The sequence below is a fragment of the Carettochelys insculpta genome, chromosome 1, assembly GCF_033958435.1.
Source record: "Carettochelys insculpta isolate YL-2023 chromosome 1, ASM3395843v1, whole genome shotgun sequence".
Lineage (NCBI taxonomy): Eukaryota > Metazoa > Chordata > Testudines > Carettochelyidae > Carettochelys > Carettochelys insculpta.
In genome coordinates, this window is record NC_134137.1 from 156232488 (window position 1) to 156258440 (window position 25953).

At 44.5% G+C, this 25953-nt stretch overlaps 1 protein-coding gene across 2 annotated transcripts; it reads left to right on the forward strand.

The window, feature by feature from the left end:
• The first annotated feature begins 472 nt into the window (after window positions 1-472).
• PRDX4 (peroxiredoxin 4) lies at window positions 473-22498 on the forward strand. 2 transcript variants are annotated; one of them, XM_074994281.1, is made up of 8 exons: window positions 473-709; window positions 7348-7465; window positions 10251-10367; window positions 10957-11079; window positions 16953-17083; window positions 18987-19021; window positions 22021-22067; window positions 22375-22498. In XM_074994281.1, the coding sequence occupies exons 1-8, from the start codon at window positions 544-546 to the stop codon at window positions 22376-22378; spliced, it is 741 nt and encodes a 246-aa protein (XP_074850382.1). In that variant the 5' UTR covers window positions 473-543; the 3' UTR covers window positions 22379-22498. The 2 variants fall into 2 exon arrangements, with proteins under 2 accessions (XP_074850382.1, XP_074850375.1); XM_074994274.1 differs by lacking the exon at window positions 22021-22067 and having other exon boundaries at window positions 474-709.
• The last annotated feature ends 3455 nt before the right edge of the window (window positions 22499-25953 follow it).

Genomic DNA, 25953 nt, shown 5'->3' on the forward strand with positions numbered 1-25953 from the left:
TCACTGGCCTGAGTGTTTGATGTTGGAGACTGGATGGAGGGCAAGGGAGCAGCACCAGTGGAAAGGAAAAACAGACAAGCCAGCATATGCCTATGTGGGGGGGGGGGGTGAACAGGACGGTCTGTGTGTGGTGGGAGGGCAGGGGGAAGGCGTGTGAGACAGTGGGAAAGGGGCTCTGTGGGGAGCGATGACAGAGGAGGACACCGCTGAAGGAGTAGGCAGGGGCACTGTCTGACAGCTTGTGCAATGGTAAGGAAGGGAAGGCCCGGCAGGGGCAAGGCCAGGGCTGAGGTGGAGGGAGGGGAGGTCGGTGGGGCTGTGCGGTGCGGAGGGCAGGGGCCTGGGGGCAGCAGCGGGAAGGAGCTGCGTGTGTGTTGTGGGAGAGCAGAGGAGGCAGCGCGCGGGAAGGAAGGAGGAAAGGAGGCCACGTGCGCGGGGTCGCGGGGGCAGCAGTGTGAGCCGAGCTCCGCCCCTCGCTGGCCGCGCCGCGCCGCGCCGCCGGCTGCTCCCGGGCGCGGGACGTGCAGTTGCTCTCGGGCGGCCATGGAGGCGGCGCTGCGGTGGCTGGCGCTGTGCTGGGCGCTGGCGGGGCCCGCGGCGGCCCAGGAGGCGGAGAAGTGCCATTACTACGCGGGGGGCCAGGTCTACCCGGGGGAGGCGGCCCGCGTGCCCGTCTCCGACCACTCCCTGCACCTCAGCCAGGCCAAGAGTAGGTAGCCGGCCGGGGCCGGGGCCGGGGCCGAGCAGCTTCCCCGCTCCCCGGGGCAGCAATGGGCGGCGCTACGTGGCCGCCCTCCGGGCCCCGCTCTACCTGCGGGTCCAGAAACTGCCCCACGCCCCGCTCCGGCGCCGGCTTTCTCCGCTGCCGCCCACCTGCCTCAGTTTCCCTGGCGCCGTGCAGGCGGCGCTGCCTCGGTCGCCGGCACCCCGCTGCAGAGGGAAGGGTTTCGTCAGCCGCTGAGCCCTGTGTGCGAGGGCGGCGCTGGCCGGCTGTCGATCGCGCTCGAGCGGGCTGGGGTCGGGGGAAGGCGGGTTAGGGCAGCCCCGGGCGCCGGCTGCTTGCTTGTCGGAGCGCGGCTGCAGCGGGCGGGGGAGACGCCACGTCAGACGAAGCCCATTGGGTTGAGCTGGACGCGGGGAGCCCTGAGCGGCGCAGGGATCCGGGGGACGGGGCAAGGGTGTGAGGGCCCAGAAGCTCCTCTCTTGCCGCCGGGCGGGGGGGGAGGCTTTGTGGCCCAAAGGGGACAAAGTGTGTGGCGGGCCATGAACGCTCAGCGGGCTGGGGTGGGGGGCTGGAAGGTTGGGGCTGTGGGTGGGTGGGTGTGTTGTGGGGCAGCGAAGGGGGCTTTGGGCTACAGGAGAGGCAAGAGATCAGGGGTCGGGCAGTGAACTGGGGTTCAGGGGAGCGCAGGGGTGCAAGGCCCCAGGCCGCCCTTCATTGCAATAGCTCTGGGAAGCGGTGGCAGCTCCCCAGGCTCTGATGGGGCTGTCAGCTGGCTGTGCATGTGCATGTTTCACGTTTGCAGGCACCACCCCCACAGTTCCCATTGGCAGTGATTCCCAGCCAGTGGGAGCAAGGCACGGAGCCCTTTGGCTGCCTCTACCCATAGGAGCTGGAACATGCTGTTTCTGGGAACTGCTGCACCTATGGAGCAAGGCAGGCCTCTGATCCCACTCCCCAGCTGGAGTGCTAGAGTGGAGCAAGCTTGCTCTCCAGCAAAGAGTTCTAGGCCCAGATTAGAACAGCTGGTGGGCTGAATGTGGCCTGCAGCTGAAGTTTGCCCACCTTCGCTGTAAATAAATCATAAGTTAACATATATAATAAAACAGTTTGTCAGAAGCAAAGCAGCCCATTTAGGGAATCAAAATAATGCAAATAGACTACTGGCAAGGAGGCATACGCCACTCATTAACCCCAGCTGTGGGACTAAAATATATGATGCATCTGACAAAGTGGGTCTTTGCCCATGAAAGCTTATGCTGCAAAAAATCTGTTAGTGTGCAAGGTGTCACAAGACTTCTCATTGGATTTGTGGATACAAACTAATATGGCTACCTCTCTAAGACTATAATAGTGTATGCAGACTATGTTAAAGTATTCTTTTAAAGTGTTTCTTTGAATACAAGTCAGTTAAGATTTTAGTGCTAGATATAGGATCCAATCTGTGGAAATACTTTTGTGAATCTTGGTTGCTAATGGTGCTGGAATTTGTGCCTACCTCAGGTTGTGTTATGGAAGTTCTAAACCAAGGATGAGGAGCCGACAGGTCACAGGGCAGATCCATCTTATGTTAATCTGGCCCACACGGCTTGGTGTTGTTCCCTACCCCCTGCAGCAGAGCAAGGTGGCACTGGCACTCCATCCATTCAGAAAGGTAAGGATGCTTGGTGCCCCCCAGCATGGCTGGAGGGCCAGTGCCGCCTCACCTAGCTGAGGGCAGGGAGCCCTGACCCTCATCAGGTAAATTAAGGCAAGTAATTGGCTGCATCTAGCCTGCAGGCTCTGCCTTGTAGCGGGGAGGAAGCAGCTCTGGGAACCACAACTCAGAGAAGCTGTGCTTTCAGGCTCCACCCTTGTCCTTCCCAGTGGTTGGGAATTGCGGCCAGTGGTACTGGCAGGATTGCATGGAGCCATCTGCGCCGCCACCTCCTCGCACGAGCTGTGCCGGAGCTCTGCCTCCTCCTGCCCCCAGACTGCTCCTGCACCCTACCTCCCACTTGGACCCCACACTTTATGTCCTGCTCAGACCCCAGACTACCACCACCAGCCTGCTCCCAAAACCCTATCACCAGTATGATCCCGTGCCCTATCTCTGGCCCAGACCCCAAACTACCACTGCTATCCTGCTCCTGCACACTGCTTCCCTCCCAGAACCCCCACCCCCAGCCTGCTCACCAGCAGCCCACTCTCACACCCCGAACCCCTCATTTTTGGCCCCACCCCAGGACCTAGGAGGCCCCACAAAACCTTTTAGCCCAGGGTCCCCAGAAGACTTAATCTGGGTCTGGGGGTAAGCCCTGAGCCTTGGCACCGTGCCTCCCTGTAGGGCTGGATGTAGAAGGAAGTGAAGTGTCATAGGGTTTTTTCCTGGCTTTTTTCTCATTTTGGGGCAAGGTAATTGAGGTGGGTGAGGTTTTTGTTCTTTGTCTTTCTCTCCTGTGTGGCCCTGACTAATGTTTCTGTGGGTCAATGACCTTCAGTCCAAAATGATTCTCTGTCCCGCTTCTAAGCCTCTGTAGCAACTTGTTTTATGCAGTTATAATCCTACAGCCACGCTTACTCTGAGTGCACACAGTGGTGCTCCACTTCAGCCCCTGCCCCCCCCCCCCCCAAGCAGCCGTGGCATAATTGGAGGGCAACTGTAGATCATTTCTCTGTTTATCGCTAAATAAGTAGACAAGTATGTTAAACTCAGTTACTTACTTTGTTACCGACTCAGCTGTGTTGAAGAGAAGTACTTCAATTATTGAGCGGTAGGATGGATGTAAATGGTGGGCCTCTGCAAAACAAATTTAATAGGGTTTTAAACTGTGTCAGACACTTTTTCAAGATTGAATTTTGAACTTTGCATAGTGTTTTATTAGATTATTTTGGATATTCCCATTAAAATCTTCATCTGTTCTTGCATTTCTTTTCCTTCCCCCCTTGAAAGTCTCTTCAGTTTGTGATGATAGCCATTTGTCATGGTTGTCATTTGTACTACAGTACCTTGGAGAACTTGGGAGGAGAGTCAGTAGGGGGTGAACTCTTTAATAAAGGTGCTGTTTTCATTGAAGTGTCAGGAATAAAGAAAGAGGTTAGAGAAAGACCGTAAATAATATACGGAATGCTGTGGGGTTCTCACGAAGGTTTAAAATATTTTATTAATGGACCTCACTATGACTGGTAAGTTATATGCACTAATCTGGCTTCAGTAAGCAGCCTGCGTACAAAAGAATGGTAGGATGTGACCAAAAAGTTAGCTGCAGCAAAAGTATCCTGAAATTACACTTAATAGTGCCTTCAGTTTGAGAGTCTGATTTTTCATTTGAGTTAGCTATGTTCAGCTAGCTCTCATGAGTTAACTAAATTGGAGATTTAAGGGCAGATCATTTTAAATGAGTATAGATACCTGTTACCTGTTTTAAATGATTATCTGTTTGTAGAATTTTTAACACGTTTGTAGGGTCAAGTGAGAGTCTGTTATATTAATCTACAGTAGAAAGTTGAGCAGGAAATGTTTTTCCTTTTCCACCAAATTTGAGATTAGTATTGGGGGAAATGGCAAACTGAATAAGAAGTTGAAATCTCAAACGTTCACAAACAGTTAATCACAAAAATAATTGACCAATCAAAATATTTTGTTTCTATTTCACCCTTTAACTTTTGCTACAAATTAACAGATCATTCCATAAATCATTTCAAACTGAATTTTCTTTTCAGAAGCATCCAAAATTTCAAAGTTTTCAGAAGAAGTTTTGGTTTCCACAAATCAGCATTTTGACAAATGTTTTGTCAGAAGATTCCCAATCATATCTTTATAGAAACCTAGAGTTTGTCCACACTTGGAAATAGATAATCTCATCCCTCTTATCTGTAGTCGGTAGAAAAGTACGACTGCGAAGTCTCAAGGTTTCGTAGTCAATACTTTTACAAAACACTGACAGCAAATTCCTGCCGTCGATAAACTAGATTTGTCATGTGAAGCACCTTGGGGTGGCTAGAGTGCATGTGTAATTTATAAAGCATTGTACTGTTTAAGTTACTGTAGAACGTTTTTGATATGTGTACTAAAATTTATGGGCTGTGCCCATAAAAATAAAAAGACAGTGCAAGCTTCTAATGCCATTAGCCATGTACTAAGGTATGTATCTTAAAACTAGGCTAGTGTGGATTTGATTTTTAATTGGTTAATATCAGTAAAAGTCAGTTTCACCACACACACAAATTGGGAGGTCCTCTGGTTACAGTCCAGTTGCAGAGTGAGACTGCCCTGGCTCTGTGCTGCTCCTGGAAGTTGCCAGCATGTTCCTGTAATCCTGAGTAGTGGGTCTCCACTTGATGCCCTCCCATGCGGGCACCAGCCCTGCATTTCCCATTGGCTGGGAATGGAGAGCCACAGCCAGTGGGAGCTCCCTGGGGCACTGCTTGTGGATGGGGCACCACACAGAGCCACCTGCCTTTCCTCCCCAGCAGCAGCTGCTGGAGGTGCCAGCTGCCTCAGAGAGAGGTGCTGGACCCTGCAGGCAGTGAATTTGCCTTTGCCCTGCTTCCTGGAAGCTACCTGAAATAAGTGATGCCTGACTGGAGACTACAACACAACTTGCCCCAGCCCTGAACCCCTTCCTGCACCCAAACTCCCTCCTGGAGCCCACAACTCCTCCTCTACCCCCAACATCCTGCCTAAGCCTCCTCCCAGAACCTACCCCAGTTTACTTGTACATTTTCTTTGAGGTAGATCCTAGCTTGCACTTAAATTCAGAAAGTGACCTTTTGCTTAAAAAGATTGGCTGGCTATGTGTGCACTGTATACGCTCTGGCTATGTCCAGATTCCCAAGGTGTTCTGTCAACAGTAAATCAACAGCAGGCAGCACTTTTGTCAACAGCGTTCTGCCGCTACTCCTCTGTCAACAGAAGGCCAGTCTGGATGTTCCATGGAGGCCGTCTGTCGAGAAACAGGTCTTACAGAACACCTGGCAGCCCTGTCTGCTGTGCTTCTAGTTGGCTGTTCCGTCAACAGAACCGACCGCTCTTTCAGTCCGCTTGGTGATTTGGCTGTGATCTCTCGACAGAAGTTTCATTGGAAGATATCTTCCAACACAAACTTCCCTTGACAAATCACTGTAATCTAGACATAGCCTCTAAGAGCACCTTCACTAGGCGTGCAGCATTGGTGCGGCTGCACTGATGTAACCTTGTAGAAGAGCCGGGTGTAAGCCCTGAAGCTTGTTTCTCTCACAAACAGAAGTTGATCTTAATAAAAGATATTACCTCACCCACTTTGTCGCTGTAATATCCTGGGACAAGGACAACAATAATACTGTATACAAGCCTACTTACAACAAATATTATGCTGTTGACAGTAATTGTCTAATAGTAATCAGCATTCGCCTTTTAAATCAATTCCAAGCGTCGCTTTGAGCTGTGAAGTAACTTACCTCGCAATGTGTGCTTGACATTTCTGTCATGCTCAGATATCTTCAGTTTGATACTGGCTCACCAACACACACACTGCCCTCGGGCGTGGAATGCTCAGTGTTATGTGCTTTGATATTGAGAAATGCTACTTCCCTGTACTTAGCATTTGAAATCCTCCATCACTCCTGATTAGTCTGTGGTGGAGTACTGAGTCTTATACCACATGTAAGCTTGTCCAAAGTACAATTCCAGTAGTGTTGTTTTAGGCCATGTTTACAGTAGCAAGTTGACAGCAGTACAGCTTTACCAATATAGCTGTACCACTATAAGATCACTTGTGTAGCTGGCCCATGGCATCCCATCAGCATAATTAAACCACCTCCAAAAAGCAGCGGTAAATGTCATCAAGAGAGCATCAGCTGCCAACATAGCACTTAAGTGCTTCTTTCAGTGTAACTTACATTGCTCAGAGGGGCCTTTTGTTCACACCCTTGAGCAACATAAGTTATACTGACATAAGCACTAAGGTAGACATGGCCTTAGTCTTTTTATTCTGCAATAACCACTGGGTTAGTTTATGGGTTGTAGTAACAGACAATCTACCTGTTTTATGAAGTGTTCAGGGCACCAATGCTTATGTAATGTGTTTCCTGCAGCATTAAATTTTTAAAAAATCTTTTTTGCCAGAGTAAAAATAATCTAAAATTGAACCACTCTTTAATTACGGAAAGTTATTTACAGCAAAATATAATTTACTGACACCTGTAACTCTGTAGCAGTGTATCATTCAGTGCAGATCAGTATCCTGATACGTGAGCTGTCATCAGCCGGTAGTAATCTTGTAACGTGTTAGGGGGATCATGGTAGATGTGTGTAGCATTGTCTCTCATGCAACCATATCCTTGGCAATATTTCAAATGGCTCAGAGATTTGTGAACATAAATCTGTGAGTTACATACATTAGATGCATCTTGAAATGTACATTTTTTTAAACACAGCATGACCCCAATGTGTGCTTTCTTTCCTACTGTGAAAGGTTTAAATTGATAATGAAAAGGTAGATTGTAAATCATGTGTCTTATAAATTGTTTGCTGCTGTAAGAAACTAGATGCCTTTCCAATAGGAAAACTGTCCTTGGACATATTTTACCTTTATGAACAATTTTTGTGCACACGTGCTTCATTTTATTCTTACACATCAATTTGGATGTATATTTTATATTTCTAGTCTCCAAACCAGCACCTTATTGGGAAGGAACAGCCGTCATCAATGGAGAGTTCAAAGACCTGAAATTAACAGATTATGAAGGAAAATATCTTGTCTTCTTCTTCTACCCTCTTGACTTGTAAGTAAAACTGATGCAGACATACCAAGATACGTACTCTCCTGCTCCACCCTTCCTGAATTTTGGAAGTGTGTTGATTAGAGTTGGGGCATTAAGATGATGATTACAACTGCACATGACATTATGTAGCATCTCACTGGTCAGAGTTTATATTCTTTGCTACCACAGGGCTGATTGCAGAAAGTAGAAAAGGCATACGGGAAAGAGCAGGGCTTTTTTTCCAGCGGAATGTAGTGGATCTGCGTTCCACCACCTGTTTTCCCAGTTTCATTTTTAAAAGGCACTGCTGCCACCACTCCGCCTCTGGCTCCCTGCCTGCAGGGGCAGAGCAGGACTTGATTTAATTGGCTTAATGGCCAGCCAGACCATTAAATCAATTAACATTGACTCCTGCTCTTTCAGTGCACAGGTCAGGGAGCTGCTCCTGCACCTGTACGTGGGGGAGACATGCAGCTGGGGAAGCAGCAGGAATACATGGAGCTCCTTTTGAAGTGTGAAGTCCTGAGTTGGGGAGGGTTAAGCCTGGCGGTGGGTTGGAGCTGTGGGAGGTGGGTGGGGAGTTAAGCCTGGCAGTGGGTTATGGCTGTGGGGGGACAGGGGTTTGAGTTGAGCCAGGCTGTATGGCTGTTGTGAGGGGGGACTTGAGCTGGAGGAGGGGGCCAGAGAGGTTGAGCTGGGGTTGTGTGGCTGCTGTGGGGGTGGGTTGAACTGGGGAAAGGGGGCAGGATAGGGGGTTGTTGAGCACAGCCTTGCAGGGGATTTTGCCAGGGGGTTGCAGAGGGTGGGTGAAGCAGGGGTGGGGCTGGGGGGGGTGCAGTTTGGGCCTTGAGTCCTGGCACCTTTTTGTGTAGAAAAAAAGCACTGGGAAAGAATAACACCATCTTTTCTCTATTCTCATCATATGCTCAGGAAGATGTTTTAGAGGGACCAATTTCCTCTTTCACAAACTTTCAGGAGTGTTAAGGGCTATATTTCACTTAAATTATTGGATGGACTTTCCTTTCATTCTGCTATCATAACTCCAGTGCAGTCAGTGAAGTTACTTCTGATCAGGGCTGACAGGAGACATCACGAGCCCAGGAGGAGCTGGTTCCAGGCCCCTCGGAAGGGGTGCAATCTTTGTCAGAAGGGATGAGGCTGGGGCTAACCTCCTCCAGCCAGCCGTTCAGTGCTGCCAGGAGCTCTGGCAGTGATTAAAAGGGCCCAGGGTTCTGGCCACCGCAGCTTCCTATGTACAGGAGTCTGGGAGACCAGGGCCCTTTTAAAAATCACTGGGCCTAGGGACAGATTCTCCGCTCCTGTCAGTGGCCCTGCTTTTGATTTACAGGAACCCTCGAGTTACACAGGAGTTGCATTCCTGCAACCCCCACATAATTCAAATTTTTGCGCAAGGCAAGTGGAGATGGTAACTGGGCTGCAGCCTGGTTCCCGAATCCCCTGGGCTTGCAGGAGCTGGGCTGGTCGGTTTCCTGGCTCCCAGAGTGGTGGGGAGCCGGGAGCATGGCAGGCAGCCTGGTTCCTGTCTCCCCACGGTATGCAGGGCCTCAGAAACTGACCAACACATGGCTGGTCAGTTTCCTGGGTTCCACAAGCTCCAAGGAGCTGGGAAACAGGTAGCAGCAGCCTGGCTCCCAGCTCCCCTCCCCTTGCAGAGACAGGAAACTGACCAGGACAGCAGCCTTGGTCAGTTTCCTGGCTCCAGCCAGTGATCGGGAGCTGGGAACCAGTGACAGCAACTCCTCTCCACTCCTTGGAGCCAGGAACCTGACTAGGGCTGCTCTCATCTGGTCCCCAGATCCCTGCCGCTCCAGGAGCATGGAAACCACTCCTGTCAGGGGCAGCAGCCAAGAGTCAGTTTCCCCACTCCTGTCAGGAACAGCAGGCTGACTTGCAGCTGCTGCCTCTGACAGGAGCGGGAAACTGCTCCTGTGTGTATCTCGAGGGTTTACTGTATACCAGTGTAATGAGAGGAGAATCAGGACTCTTGTTTTCTTGAAATGGGGAAGAAACAAACTAATAACTCATTTAGCACTTTTCATCAGTAGAACTTAGAGACGTAAAAGATTGAGCATTACATGGTAGGCATTAGGTAACAGTTTGACTGGTTAACAATTTTAACAGATATTTTCATCCCAAGTAGAACTCGCAGCCCTTTAGAAAGGAAAGATAAGTAGTAAAGACGCTTGGCTGATCTGATAGGGAAAATAATTAGAATCCTGGCTTATTTTCCTCATAGCCTCAACTCTTCAACAAGTTGTGATCTAAAGTGTAGTTTTGTGTCTAGAAAAAGCAGGAAGAGCTCAAATGCAAAAAACTACAACTTGTAATTTCCTAGAAACTAGTAATACATCTGTTTCTCTGAAACTTGGTGTGTCATACTTTAATTCAGTAATTCCTGTACAGTTTTAATCCTGTGAATAATTGTACATGTACCTGAACTGAAAATTACTAAGTCAATGCTGACTAAATTTTCAATATTATTTGCAATGTACTTGCAGTTATTTCAAGATCTGAAGATTCATAAGTGAGTCACGGATGGATTATATATGCTGTTAAGAATGCAGTTACTTGTAAACTATAACTTACTATACACTTGTGCATATTGGAAATTCGGTGTTAATACATGCAAAGTAATTATTCAAACAGTAGTTGTCATAAGTAATTCACAATTTATTTTATATATTTCAAACAATATCTAACATCTCTGTACAAACTAAGTTACCTATGCACTGAGCTCATTGAAAAATCAAGTCTGATATTAACTTGCTTTGTTTTCAATTTTTAGCACATTCGTGTGTCCAACTGAAATTATCGCCTTCAGTGACAGAATTGAAGAATTCAGAGCAATAAACACTGAAGTGGTAGCGTGTTCTGTTGACTCAAAGTTCACTCACTTAGCATGGTATGTAGCCTGCCCATGGGGGTAGGAAATTATTAGTAGATGCATATTAGATTGTGGGTTGCTTCTCCAAATTTTCATACTCTGCCTGATGCTCTAATGTTATCAAATACATATTGAATAATAAGATAAGAGATGTTGCTACATCACATAAAAAGCATTAAGTAAATAATGCTAATAGTAAGAAATTCCAAAATAAAGTTTAATGTTGAAAGTGTCTTTAGTAAAATTTGACACTCTTGTGACCATCAGAATACTTGTTCATTAAAATTATGCATCCAATTTTATGATCAGACACTCTGTGATAGAGTAACACTAAAAAAATCTTCACTGGGGATAGTTTGCCTACAGAGACAGAAGGAAAGTTTTGGCAAGTGCAAATGAAGCATGGAAGGAGACCTGAAGAGGAGAGTAAGGCAGCTATAAATGAGCACATCAGAGGAGTGTAGGAAACAGGTTGGAGTAAATAAGTAGGAAAAAGAACAAAACAGGAGTATAGATATTTCTTCTGCACAAAACCTGCATGCAAAAGTTATTTGTGTGTAGAATAAAAATCTGAAGAATAAATGTGCATCTCTTTTGTTTGTGAAAGGATTAATACTCCACGAAAACAAGGAGGACTTGGACCAATGAGGATCCCACTTCTTTCAGATTTGACACACCAGATTTCAAAGGATTATGGAGTGTACTTAGAGGATCAAGGACACACACTTAGGTACTACAAACTGTCACTACATTCTCTCTTGTAATAGCAATGTTTCCTACCAGGTTTGTTTAAAGGGGCACTCAGTATTGACAAGCATCAGAGGGGTAGCCGTGTTAGTCTGTATCTTCAAAAACAGCAAGAAGTCCTGTGGCGCCTTGTAGACTAACAGATAAGTTGGAGCATAAGCTTTTGTGGGCAAAGACCCGCTTCATCAGATGCCAGTGTCAGTACTGACATTTTTCTCTTATACTGTGTACTCTGGTTTCTGGTTAGATTATATAAATCTTTTGCCTTTTACTTAACTACTATGATGAACATGCTATATAGTATCTGAACATATAATCTTGTCTATATACATGGCTAAAGTACTTTTCTTGAAAAGAAAGATTGACAGTCCAGAGCATACAATAACAAACCAATGGAACATGTGTGATGTGTGGGAGAATAAATAGTAAGGAGAATGTTCGCAATGATATAAGCCACATGAAGTAAAACACCCATTTAAGCTTACTGTTCAAAATCTTATCTGTCCGTGATACAGGCATTTTTTCGACTGATATCTTAGCTGAAATGGTATATTAAAGCTCTTAAACCACAAGGAAATGTTTCTTAATTTAAAAATAATAATTCAGAAGTTCACACACAATAATCTGTTGTACACACAAAACTCAAGAGATTTAACGGTCATCTGAAATGCTTTATTCTGTCAGAATCTGAACTCCCAGTTCTAGTCTTTTCTTCCATTATTCATAGTGTTTTATTAAAAGACATTGAACTACGGAGTCAAGATTTAGCAAAGAACTGTCACATGTTTTGTAGTGACCACCTTGCTGCTGACTAGTGCTATAAATCCTGCTTGTAGTAGTTGTGGCATTGTTTGATACAGTAGTATTTCTTGCCCATTCATTTTCAGTGCTGTTGGCTACAGCTACTGCTTTGCAGATGCTCATGTTTGAAAATGTCTCTCTCCCTCACTTCAGTTCCCTCTTCTACATGATTGTGTTATGAAAACATCATGTGTTTTGTGACATTAGAGCTCTTATCTGTCTGGACATTGCTGCAAATTCATATCTGCATCTTTGCTGCAGCAAAGAGCTAAAGAAAGAGGGCTTAGAAAGAGCACTGTCCTACTTAAATATTTGTGGCTAATTAGCTAATGCATTGGAAACCATGAAACTTAAGTGGACTTACATTCATGTTTTGTAAGTCTAGCTTTGAAAATTTTCTCACTACAGCTGAAAAACCCATTGCATTAAGTAGTCAATTTTCATTATAGTGAAGGACCGAAGAATCCCACGGCTGAGGTTTTGTACTTGGTCCAGTGTTTTAGAGCTCTGTAAAAGTGCCAGAATTTGCAAGTGACACTTATTTGTGTCAAAACCAGAGAAGAATGTGGGAGATTGAGTCCTAACCAAGCTAGGTGTGAATAGCCAACATGATGGCAAAAGAAATTCAGTGACAATACATGCAAGTAACTATTCATGCATCTTACAAAGGCTGCGTCTACACGTGCACGCTACTTCGAAGTAGCGGCAGTAACTTCGAAATAGCGCCCGTCACGTCTACACGTGTTGGGCGCTATTTCGAAGTTGAAATCGACGTTAGGCGGCGAGACGTCGAAGTCGCTAACCCCATGAGCGGATGGGAATAGCGCCCTACTTCGACGTTCAACATCGAAGTAGGGACGTGTAGACGATCCGCGTCCCGCAACATCGAAATAGCGGGGTCCTCCATGGCGGCCATCAGCTGGGGGGTTGAGAGATACTCTCTCTCCAGCCCTTGCGGGGCTCTGTGGTCACCGTGGGCAGCAGCCCTTAGCCCAGGGCTTCTGGCTGCTGCTGCTGCAGCTGGGGGTCCGTGCTGCATATACAGGGTCTGCAACTAGTTGTTGGCTCTGTGTATCTTGCACTGTTTAATGAAAGTGTGTCTGGGAGGGGCCCTTTAAGGGAGCGACTTGCTGTTGAGTCCGCCCTGTGACCCTGTCTGCAGCTGTGCCTGGCTCCCTTATTTCGATGTGTGCTACTTTGCCGTGTAGACGTTCCCTCGTTGTGCCTATTTCGATGTTGGGCTGAGCAACGTCGAAGTTGAACATCGACGTTGCCAGCCCTGGAGGACGTGTAGACGTTATTCATCGAAATAGCCTATTTCGATGTCGCAACATCGAAATAAGCTATTTCGAAGTTGGGTGCACGTGTAGACGTAGCCAAAGGCTTTAAATCAGTTAACTCAGAGGGCCCTAGGTATCACAGTGACCTCCATTTAGAGTATAATCACATTAAAAAAAGTAAACAAGGTACAGTAAACTCATATCCAGCAGCCTCGGGACTGGGAGGTTGCAGGATATTCAAATATTCTAGATAACAGAGAGGCATACCTAATAATGCATAATACTAAAGAAGAACAAGATCAAATATTAAGAATGAAACAAAAATGTATGCAGAGTACTTGATTTACCAACAACGGTAGTATTGTATACTGAAATCTTATGCTGTATTTGCTGTATTTATTTGCATTTGCTTTCACTATACTGTACTTCATGGAAAACATAACTAAAATGTACTTATGGTTAAAATGCCAGTTGTTTGAGAGTTCCAGATAATAGAATGCTGAATATGAAAGAGTTTACTGTATTAGGATACATAAGGAATAGAAAGGAGAATAAAATGCCATTATATAAATAAATGGTGCAGTTGCATAGCCCCATCTCAAAGTGGAAATTGCTGAATTAGAGGGGCTTCAGTGAATGTAAATGAGAATGAACTACAGTGTGGGAAACATAATGAAGAGAAACTGAAAATATTGGCATTATTTACTTTAGATGGGAGATAAATAAGAGGGGACACATTCGAGGTATATAAAAATAATTAATGGTACAGAGAGGGAAGATCAGGAACTTTCTCTCTGGCTCAAAACAAGACCAAGGAAGCATTCAGTGAAATTAGGAGGGGACAATTCAAACACTGACATAAGGCAGTACTTTCATGCCACACATAATTAGAACTAATTACGAGAGGAAGTCCTTTGCAACATTTCAAAAGGGATTAGATTCAGGGATTCCCAACCTGTGGGTCCGGAGCCAAATGTGGGTTGCCATGAGATTTTCTAAGGGTCGCCAGCCAGGCGGCTCGGAGCTGCATGTGGTTCTTTAAAGAGTCATTTGCAGCTGCTGCCACTGACTCCTCCAGCTCCCAGTCCCTGCCCCGGCATGCTGAAATGGAACTCAATTTAACTGGTTTAATGCCCCACGTCCCCATTTTTGAATTACCTTGGGTCAAAAAGTCTTACTGGTTTGTCAAAATGAATTGCTGTCTTGAAAAGATTGGGAACCACTGGATTAGATGCTTCTGTGGATGTCAAGAGTATCCAGTGTTACAACTGTTAGTGCTAAACGCTTTGGAGGGATACTGTACTTCGTCCTTCAGGCCTATATATTTAAGTGTAACAAACAAGTGCTTTTGATTTAGTCTTATAATGTGTTTAAAAAGTACTGTGCAATTAGCTCCTGAGCATGCACTCTAAAGGCTCCTAAGTTTTCATTTATACAGTCCAGTCTCTCATAACCTCAGTGATCCAGCAGCATAGTTAAGGGTAAATAATGTTCAAGACTTCTTACAAAAGTACATGTAAAGAAAGTTCTTAAACACCATCACTGAAGAAAAATGCACACTTATGTACATGGGCTTTCAGAAAGCCTTTGTCAGGGTCCCTCACCAAAGGCTCTTAATGAAAGTAAACAGTTACAGGATAAGAGGGAAGTTTCTCTCATGGATCAGTGATTGGTTAGAAGACTAAAAACAAAGGCTTGCAATAAATGGTCAGTTTTCAAAGTACATAATAGTGTCCCCCTAGGATCTCCGTGGGACCGGTGTGGTTCAACACTCATAAATGGTCTGGAAGAAAGAAGAAGTGAGGTGGCAAAATTTTCAGATATTACAAAATTACTCAAGTCCAATGTAGGCTGTGAAGTTACAAGAGAAATCTCACAAAACTGAGTGTCTGGGCAACAAAATAATAAATAGAATTCAATGATGATAAATCTAATATAATCACACTGGAAAATATAACCTAACCACACATACAAAATGATGGGAGGGATCTAAATTAGTTTTTACGAGTCAAGAAAGATATTGGAAGTTGTTATGGATAAATCTCTGAAAACACCTACTCAGTAGGCAGTGGCAGTCAAAAAATATCATGATGTTAGGAAATATTAGGAATGAGATGATTAAAACAGAAGATAACAGAAAAATAAGGTAATATTACTACAGGTTGTACCTCCCTTGCCTGTCCGCCCTGAGTGGTCCTGGACAATAGGATTTGTGGGTTAAGGGGAGGTCAGGCTGATTACCTGGAGAGGGCACCACTCCTACAGGGCTCATCCCAGGGCTACCTGCTGTGGGGCTGCTAGGGTCTCCATGGCTGGCTCTACACCCTAGCCAGCTCCCAGCCCTGGGGCTGCTGGTGAGGCTCTGTGCCCCAGCCAGCTCCCAGCCACAGGGCTGCTGGGGTTACCCTGGCTGGGTTCTCATAGCTACTCTGTGGTCCAGCAACATGTGTTGTCCTGCTGGATGAGGGATGTTGCTGGAGGAGAGAATACCAGATGAGGGAGTTTTAACCAGTACATAAGTTCATGGTAAATCAACACCTTGAATACTCTCTAGTTTGGATCACCCCTCCTCAAAAAAAATATTAGAATTGGAAAAAGGTACGGGGGGCGGGGGAAAGATTAATCCACCTGAGGAGCAATTAAAAAGGCTGAGACTTTTCAGCTTGAAAAAGAGAATAATGGGGATATGATGGAGATTTAAAATCAAGACTGGTGTGAGAAGTGTGAATAAAGGAGTGGTATTTCCTCTCGCAAAACAAGAAGCAGCAGGTGACATTAACAAACAGCAGGTTTACAACAAACAAAAGGGAGTACTTCACACAACACACAGTCATTCTGTAGAACTCGTTGTCAGGGGATGTTGTGAAGGCCACAAGTATGAATTGGTTCAAAAAAGAACTGGAAAATTCAGGGAGGATGGATCCATCAGTGGCCATTAGCAACCCCGTACTCTGGTTGTCCCTTGTTTCTGATTGCCAGAAGCTGGGAGTGGACAGCGGGATAGATCTTATGTTGATAGACTGAACAGAATAGGCAATCTGAAGCACATGGCATTGGCTGCTGTTCAGAAGACAGGATGCTAGGCTAGATGGACCATTGGTCTGACCCACTGTTGTTGTTGTTGTTGTTGTTGTGATGTTCATTGTTTTCTTAATTTTGCCTTGACTTTGTCTAGATCATAGCAGAATCTGACAACTCTGCAGACTACGTCTACACTGTGTTTACACTAGGCAAAGTAAGTCAACCACAGATACGCAATTCTAGCTACAGCAATTGTGGAGCTAAAATTGACATATCTGTACTCGGCTAACTTGGCCATCCGTGCCAGGGAAGGTCGATAGGAGAGTTTCTCCCATCGGCCTCCCTTACACCTCATGTCTTGCAGGAAGTACAGGGGTCGACTAGACATGCAAAGTTGAACCCTGCAAGATCGACCCTAAATGGGTCGATCTTCTGGGGTAGTGTAGACATAACCTGAGAGCACTTTCAGTGAGAGATGGAGTGCTTTGTGTCAATGAAGATTGTGGTGAAGGACTCCTGATATTGGGTGTGTTAGTCTTAATATTCTGGGCGGGGGCATTATGAGCAAGAATGTAATGTGAAGGAATTTGCCAAGGAAATTCAAAATTAACACAGAAACTCTGCACTTAACTTGTTTGTGTAGTGCTTGGAGAGAGCCAGCTGCTGCTGATATAGTGCAGCAATATCTGGACACTGCACTGTGGGTGATAGAGATCAGTATCGTGTCTAAAAGAAAAATTCCATATTTTCGCAGAGGCCTTTTCATTATTGATAATAAGAGGGTCCTTCGACAGATAACAATGAACGACCTTCCCGTCGGCAGATCAGTGGATGAAACGCTTCGTCTGGTACAAGCATTCCAGTATACTGACAAACACGGAGAAGGTGCCTGTTTTCAATGTTTTGGCAATGGGAATTACACTGAGATTTCAGTTAGTTGGGAAAGTGTATCTATAGCTCTTAGGAAGCGAGGTATACTGCAACATCGAATAACATTGTGGTTGTTACTGTGCAGAGTTTTCAGTTTGCCTCATTTCAGATTTCAGTGCACCCAGTTCTCCCCAGTGTTGCACCTAGTGTTGCATCCAAAGCAAATACCAAGTGGTTGTAACGCTACCAAATGAAAACGGTAACATTGACACCCATTTTCCACTCATAAGCATTAATGATGGCACAAGGCCTGAGGCAGTGAAGAGTCAAGTTTGGTATTTCAATTAATTTGGACAAGCTGCAGTTTTTCCAAGGGGCACTGCTGGTGTAATCTTAAAACTTTTTTTTTGGGGGGGGGGGGGGGGCTGGGGGGAGGCAGCAGGGACTGGTGGCCAAAGACAAAATAGGCACAGTGCTTTGAGTCAGTGAAAAGCATCTTCCAAAATGAAGTTGGACTGAATGCCCAATGTAATGGAAACCTTCTCTTAAAATAAATGATTCTGAGCTGCTTTAAACTGGCATAGTCTGCTTGACTTCAGGGGACTGTCAAGTTACATCAGCTGAGAATTTGGCCCACAGTGAGGTATTCAAATGTAATTATTAACATGTTAGGTTGAGCTGGCTTGTCTTTCTGCTCTCAACTTGGTGTTGGTGTTTAAAAGCAAACCTGTGGAAGGTGACATCCCAGCAATTCATTCTGAAGTTGTCTACGCAGTGTGGTGATGCACACGGCATTAAGTGGTCTGCATAGATCCTGATGGTGCACATGCCAGGTTCCCTAGAGTGCTTTAATGTAGCTCATTTTGAGAGACATTTATGTGTAATGCAACATAGCTGTTTATACAGACACTGTTTTGCAATTCAGAGGGCGGGGGGGCGGGGGGAATTGCAAATTCTGATACTGAGGGCAATGAGCATTTTGACTAAGGAGGTAAAGTCCTTTTTTGCTTATACTCAATTAATTGTCTCCACTCACAAAGTTCTGAATTCTCCCTGTAAGCAACTTGTTGGTTATTGCTGGACTTTTGTGGCAACACGCAAATATTTCACTGGACTCTGCAAAGGCTTGGGGCAAGAATCCTTCAAAACTTTTATTATGTTTTATGCTGGGGATTAAATGCTCATGCATCAGTTGTGTAATCCCACTTCTGCAAGCAGTTCTTCGGGCCTGTGCAAAGCCTCACGAAAGCCGGTAAAACTCTGCCTGGCCCCAAGGTCTGCCCACCCATAGGCAGTTGCAGGATCAGCCCACTGGTTTCCAAAAGTACCTCACCTAGATTGTACATAAACAGCTGCACAATTGCAAGAAAGGCAAATACTTATTTTGATTGTCCTAATCCTTTTACCTACTAAGCAGCATATCAGACTACTCTTTGTAGAGGGAGCTTTAATTTTTCTTCATTGCCACAGTCATACTTACTCCTGGCATTAGTTCTAAAGAAAGTTATAACTGTCTCAGTTTCCGCCTGTGAAATGCTACTTCTCTTATGTTTGTGCCATATGTCATTCAGGAACGGGGATTTATCTTCAAAACTGGAGGTACTATTACTTTGCCAATAGTTTACTAATAGACTGAAAATAGTGAAAATCAAAACCAGCAGATACCCAACCAAGCAAGGATTTCCTGTTTTTGATGACTGGAACAATCCAAAGTAGTACCAATATGAATGTTTCAGGGATACGGTCTGAAAAATAAACACATTGTATGTTTGCAGATGTTTACATGTGGTCCCTTCTTGCTATTGTGCTTAAAATTCAAAGATTAGTTTTTCAAGAGAATGGCCAGAAAACCAAATACATGATGAAATTCATTTCTTGCCTACTGAGGACATTCATTTTTTGCTTTTTTATTTTCTAGTTTGCCCTGCTGGTTGGAAACCTGGCAGTGAAACAGTAAGTCCCTATTTATAGTCATCATACATTCCTTATCCTGCATGATTAACTAAAATGAGGGACCCAATCCTATCTCCATCAAAAGCAAAAGAAAAATTCCAATTAACAATATCAGGCCTTGCATTGTGATGCTTTCGTAAATTCTTAATCTGTTATCATTGGCTCACTTAATCTGTTATATTGACTCACTTATGTTTACAGTAGTGCATTTTTCATGTGGAAAAAAAGTTAATCTTTTCATATCAGGTGTTTCCTTCTCCTGGAACTTTCCAATGTCTGATCAAAACTTCAAGCACTAGCGAGTTAACTAAAGAGAGAAATTTCTCTTCCATCTTGCAACACAGGTCAAAAGAGAGTTGGAAGTTCTCTGAGGAAGGGGCCATCTTCTCTTGTCTTACCTGTACAGTGCCTAGCCTAGTGGAGATGATGGGGGTTCCTAGGTGGTTTCTGACCTGCATAATTACCCACAGTCTGGCACAGTACACTGTACTTGATTAAAATTGTTCAGTGGAAGGCATTTTGTGACACACATTAACATAACGTGCTTATGAGCCAAAGAGTGAGGGCCCAGTTTAATGGCCACTAAAACAATTGACATCCATGGGCATTGGATCAGGCCCCAATAAATTTTTTTTCTAAAGCTCTGTCTACACATACATCTTAGGTTGGCATAACATATGTCTTTTACGGTGTGACTAAACCACTCCCCAAGTGACATAAGATACACCAATATGGCTATGTCTACACGGGAAGCCTACATCGAAGTAGCTTATTTCGATGTAGCGACATCGAAATAGGCTATTTCGATGAATAATGTCTACACGTCCTCCAGGGCCAGCAACGTCGACGTTCAACATCAACGTTGCGCAGCACCACATCGAAATAAGTGCTGCGAGGGAACGTCTACACGCCAAAGTAGCACACATTGAAATAAGGGTGCCAGGCACAGCTGCAGACAGGGTCACAGGGTGGACTCAACAGCAAGCCGCTCCCTTAAAGGGCCCCTCCCAGACACAGTTGCACTAAACAACACAAGATCCACAGAGCTGACAACTGGTTGCAGACCCTGTGCATGCAGCATGGATCCCCAGCAGCAGCCAGAAGCCCTGGGCTAAGGGCTGCTGCACACGGTGACCATAGAGCCCCGCAGGGGCTGGAGAGAGAGCGTCTCTCAACCCCTCAGCTGATGGCCACCATGGCGGACCCCGCTATTTCAATGTTGCGGGACGTGGATCGTCTACACGTGCCCTACTTCGACGTTCAACTTCGAAGTAGGGCACTATTCCCATCCCCTCATGGGGTTAGTGGCTTCGACGTCTCGCCGCCTAACGGCGATGTTAACATTGAAATAGCGCCCAACACGTGTAGCCGTGATGGGCGCTATTTCGAAGTTAGTGCCGCTACTTCGAAGTAGCGTGCACGTGTAGACACTGCTTATAAGTGCTTGTGTGCACAGCACCATCCGTGGCAGATCTTCTGCTGTTCATGGGGGTGGTTTTATTATTCTGCTGGGAGAGTGCTTTCCTGCCACCACAGAGTGTCGCCACCAAGATCTCAAAGCTCAGCTGCAGTGGTATACGAGGAGATATACCCTAAGACACTGGGTTACGGAAGTCTGCCGGCTACAGTATTACATCACTGGCATTCATTTGAAGCTGCCCTTTTGTCCTGCTGCTACTTACTTCAGCTGTTGATACAAATAGCATTACATAAAAGAAAATTAACATTTAAAAAAAAAAGCTGCCTTGAAAGCAGTTCTACTAGGTTGCAGTAGCAACCAGAACTTGAGGTGGTCTGATTGCTTGAGTTAGGGATTCATAACACCATCAAATACCACATTTTGGCAGGACTGTGAAATGTGTGTATTCTTCAGGACAATGGGCTTCTTTATAAACAGCATTTTCAGAATGTCCATAGAATGCTAGTGATGTCAACTGATCCAGTATTAAGAAATGGTGTTCTAGTAGCTTCTGGAGTTCTTAGCCATGATCAGAGTTCCATTGTGCTAGTCACTGCACTGACACACGTTACACGCTGGTCCCTAAATTACATCTATATACGAGATATCCAGCGGTGCATGCAGAGACCCAGTGGCTGTATAGCTCAGAGGTGGGCAAAGTATGGCCTGGGGCAGAATTCAGACCATGTAACGTTTGTGTCTGGTTCATCATGACTCTCTGAACTAAAAGCCCATGATCCAGCAGGGTGCTAAGGCAGGCTGCCTCCCTGCCATGGCCCCATGCTGTTCTTCTGTATCTGGGTGCCACATGAGAGGAAGGGGGCGGAGAGTCCCCACACACTGCACCCACTCCCAGCACTATCCTCTAAGCTCCCAAGCACCTTCTCGCCAGTGCCTGCACCTTGCTCCCTCTCCTGTAACCCAACCTCTGTCGCAAGTCAGAACCCCCTCCTGTACCCTGCGCCCTCTCCATTAATATAGTAGAAAGCTGTGACCCATTATGACTTAATACAATTCATGGAATGGTTCCCCCTGCAAAAATTATTGCCCACCCCGATGTAGTCTCTAGTAAAAGTTGTAACTGGCAACATTTATTTGGTTAACTTTGCTGCAAAGCAGCAGACCTCTGCATATGGTGTAAATCAAATAAATGCTGAGGATTATATTCATGCACTAGTTGAGATTTGTCTTAGTGGGAAGAATTGGATCTCTAGACTTCATTATGAAAGTGGGTTATCGGATGGCATGTGTCGCATTGAAAGTCTGGCTAAATTGAATAATCTGTTCATTAGCAGCTGAGTTGATTTCCCATTTTGAGGAGGATCAAGCCTATGAATGCATACTACTCATAAAAGGGAGACCAGTTGATAGCAGTAATATATTACTACATTATAGTATCTGCTCTTTTAGTATGTCTTTTTTGCTGAAAATTCACTCATTGCTCATAGTACACTTAAACACCAAAATAGTTCTGCAAAGCACTCTTCAGAATACATTGACATCTGTAGCCATGCCTTCTAAATGTGTTTGATTTAATTAGATCAAACCTGAAGATACCATGAGAGCGTGGTGGCCAAGAGAAGAGCTGTAAGTACACTGAGGCACTTGAGGACAGATGTTAAGTTATGGAAATAATTCCAGGATCACTTCTGGTGAAAATCAGACTACACCCTTTCAAATGGGCAGACACCTTCTTCCTCCAACTTCACTTCCTCCTCCGCCACCCTTCCTGTCCTCCGCTGTTCAGTATTCATTAGAGAGAAGCAGTAACCTTTGATATTGACAGCTGAAAGGTCATTTCTCAATGTAGTACATGACCCTTAATGCTAGAATATGATGTAGATAATATTTATTTTGTTTTTGGGCCAACACTTTCATTTTTCTTCTCACACAGATAATCCCAGATCCAGCTGGAAAACTGAAATATTTTGATAAGCTAAACTGAAACTTGCTCCTGCTGAGGTTACATATGTCACATCCAACTTCAGTTTGTCAATAAAAGTCTATTAATTTTGTTATTTCCATGTGTTTGGCTGATTTGTAATGACTACCACTTGTAGTTATTTTCTCAAAATACAAGCATTCACATGCAATGACTGTCAGAAGCAGAAAAAGTTCACAGTGTCTCTTCTAGGGCTTCCTAAAAGGCGGTTAAAATGTAAGCTTGAGTTTCTCATTCCATCTTGTTAGAGTTCGTATGGGCTATGTCTGCACTACAGCGATCTTTGGAAAGAAGCTCTTCTGGAAGATCTCTTTCAAAAGAGTTTGTCCACACACAAAAAAGTGGATCAAAAGAGTAATCTGCTCTTTAGAAAGAGAGCATCCACGCAGCCACCACACTTTCAAAAGAATAGGCCAGGGATCAACAATGAAGACTGTTCTTTCTAAAGTAGGGCCTTGCAGAGCATCTACATACATTTTATTTTGAAAGAAGCTTTCAAAAGGGGATACTCTTCCTGAAATGGGAAAGGAAGAGAGATTTCAAAAGGAGCACCACATTCTTTCAGTTTACTGTCAAAAGAACGCTTTTTGTGTGTAGATGCTCCATAGGCTTTTTTGAAAGAGACCCCTTTTTTTGAAAAATCTTTCAAAAGAACTTGCTAGTGTAGATGCAGCCGTGCTGAGTGCATTATGCACTGCTATGATACTCCTGCGTAGGCAGGGAGATTTCACATTAATCTTTAGTTACTAGCATTCTCTTAATATATGTAAACAGTTGGATATCATTTCCTAAGCTTTAGGAATCTCATTGTGGATAATTGACTTAATTCCCACAAATTTAATCCATAATTTATGATCCTTCTTTTTCAAACATGTATCAGAATTTCCCTCCCAGTGGTATTCTGTAAAAGCCCAAATTTTCTATTTTTTTGACATAATAGAAGGTGCAGCTGAGAAATTGCCACCTTCCAGGTGTTCACAGGGAGTCTGATACCATATTCCAAAAATTAATATAGTAAACTGTAAAGAAGTTTGAAATCAAGAATACAAGTTAAAGGGGCAGAACTGAAATTCCTTTGTCTGAAGATGGAAGACAAACATTTTAGTTTTTCCTCAGTCTTAACATTAAAAACCAGATTCTCAGCAAGTGTACGTCAGCAAAGTTCAACTGAAATAAATGGAGCTACTCCTATTTTGTATTAGTAAAGGATAGAGTCTTCTCTGTTTAACTTTTCCTAACATTTAGAACTTCTAGGGCACATGCTAACATTCTAGTGTATTTAAATTCCCTATTATCTACGGATGATCTTCTTTTTACACTATGACCTGAATCTTTTTTTACTCTTCTTCACCAACTGTTTTCAGAGCTCTTAGTTTAGAGCACAGGAATTTTAGAATCTTCTCCAAAACCAGCATGTCTTTGCCCAATGGATTGGATATTAACTATCATAAATGTTTGGGGTTCATGTACACCAGTGTCTGCCAATGAAAGACAAGAACATAATTTCCAAAACATGCTTGATCACCACCAGAACTAGTGATTTCTTCTAAATGTATGTCCCCTGTATGAATGCTCCTCTCCCACTTTGATCTCTCTAACATGAAGTCAGGCATCAATCAAAAACATTGTGTGCAGTCAGCAAAGCAGAATCTGGTATTCATGAATAGCGTCCGCCTCTCTTCCTGAAAATTGTATCATGGCCCTTAAAAGGCTAAAAAAAAGTTATTTATTCTTACACAGTGTTGTGTTAGAATTTGAATTCTTCATTTATACAGAATGATGGAGGTAGCATCCCTGGCCTTGAACATCTATATGGAATTTAATTTCACTTGACTGTACAATAAACTGCTCTCACCAGTGTAAATTTCTTGCATTGGGTGAACTCTCCTGGGCAGTGAACCAGTAGCACCTCGCACAATAGGGAGGCCATCACCCAGCTGTCTATGGAGAAGCTGGATGGAGAACTGGAGTGAGTTGGTTTGTTTGTTTAGCCATTACAAATGCTGGAGCACCTGTCAGGTTTTCCCAGTTTGAAGCCTCTCAATACTGAGACCACAACACTTTGTATTAATTTCAAGTGTCCATGTGGTCTGTACGTGCAGTCCCAGGTGGGGCACATTACAACAAAGGCACAGCTGATGCTGGTAAGGGTTACCTCACTGGAAACAGTCACCCTTTTCATCTGCCCAAAATGAAAAATACACAGTTGGTCATGGCAACTCCTGGCATTCACAGGCAGCCCAGACTTCAAAATGGATCCAACAGCCCAGCTGTACTATGAAAAGGGCTTTTGGAGCTTTATTATGGTCCCTGGGCTGCACACCCTAAAGCCCCAGTGTGCTGCAAGTACTTACAGGGTAGAGGAAAAGAAGGTGCAACAAGGAAGAGGACTTTAGAAAATGTTTGTTTAAGAGCCGGGGGGTGGTTGGCTCATCTAAATTTAAAGAGCCAGGCCCAGAAAGGTGTGTGTGAAAAATGGGGGCGGAGCTATCACAGAAAAGCAACACTACATGAAGAATTTATTTAGGGCTCAGCCAGGTAGGTAGTGGAGGGTAACTAAAGGTTGCTGCATTAAAGGGTGACTGGAATAGACTGAAACAAGATTTAGGTGCATCATTAGGGTTAGGGGTTAGAGTCTTGAAGCCATGGGGCTGCTCACAGGATTAGGGTTGAGGTAATGGAGTAACCATGTTTCAGTCCTTCCTCAGATGAACCTAAGGAGCTAGCCCATTGTCTCAAGCAAAAGTTGAACTATCCTTAATCCAATGCACTTTATGCATCACTTGCAAGAGTTGGGCTCTACCACTGAGACTGCGCTTCTTATTGCACAATTGTTTTTAGACACCTAGTGGTGTGGTCTGGTGGCTAACTAACGGGGTGAAAGTTGGACTTGTAATACTGTAAAACTTGAATAGCCTGACAAGGGATGCTAATAATAAAGGGCAATTCCCAGCCTTCTCTTGGGGAGGGGAGTGATGGAAACTGAGGTATCATACTTTCACTTTCTGTATTCAGGTATCAGCCTGAGTTAATTGTTCTACCTCTGCAGGGTTTTCTTCCTTACCCATTCATATCTTAGTATCCCATTAAAATACTGACTTGCAACTGAAGCATAGAGCGGCCAGGTAACTACAAAAGAAGCTTTGCTTTGGTGGCAATCTCAAGCAGCTTGTGCTAGTTGTGTTCGTACAACATTGCACCATGTTTATTAATTTTATGAGCTCTCGCAGCAAAATCAATTATGAAATCCCACAAAATTCCATCACATACACTCCAGCAGCAGTATTGTTTTGGTCAGAATCAAACAACAGACAAAAGTGTTTTTATTTTGTGGGGGGGTTGTGCCAGTGTCTTTGGGAAGACAGGTGTGACCTCTTCCTTGTAGAGCTCAGCAAATGAATTTTTCTCTTTATCATTGGCCGTTTGAACATTTGGAAGTAAAATTAAGTTCTTGTATCAGTTTTGCCAAATTGAAAGAGTCAGGTTCAGGTTGAACAAAATATTACATTTGACCTACAATATTTTGTTGCC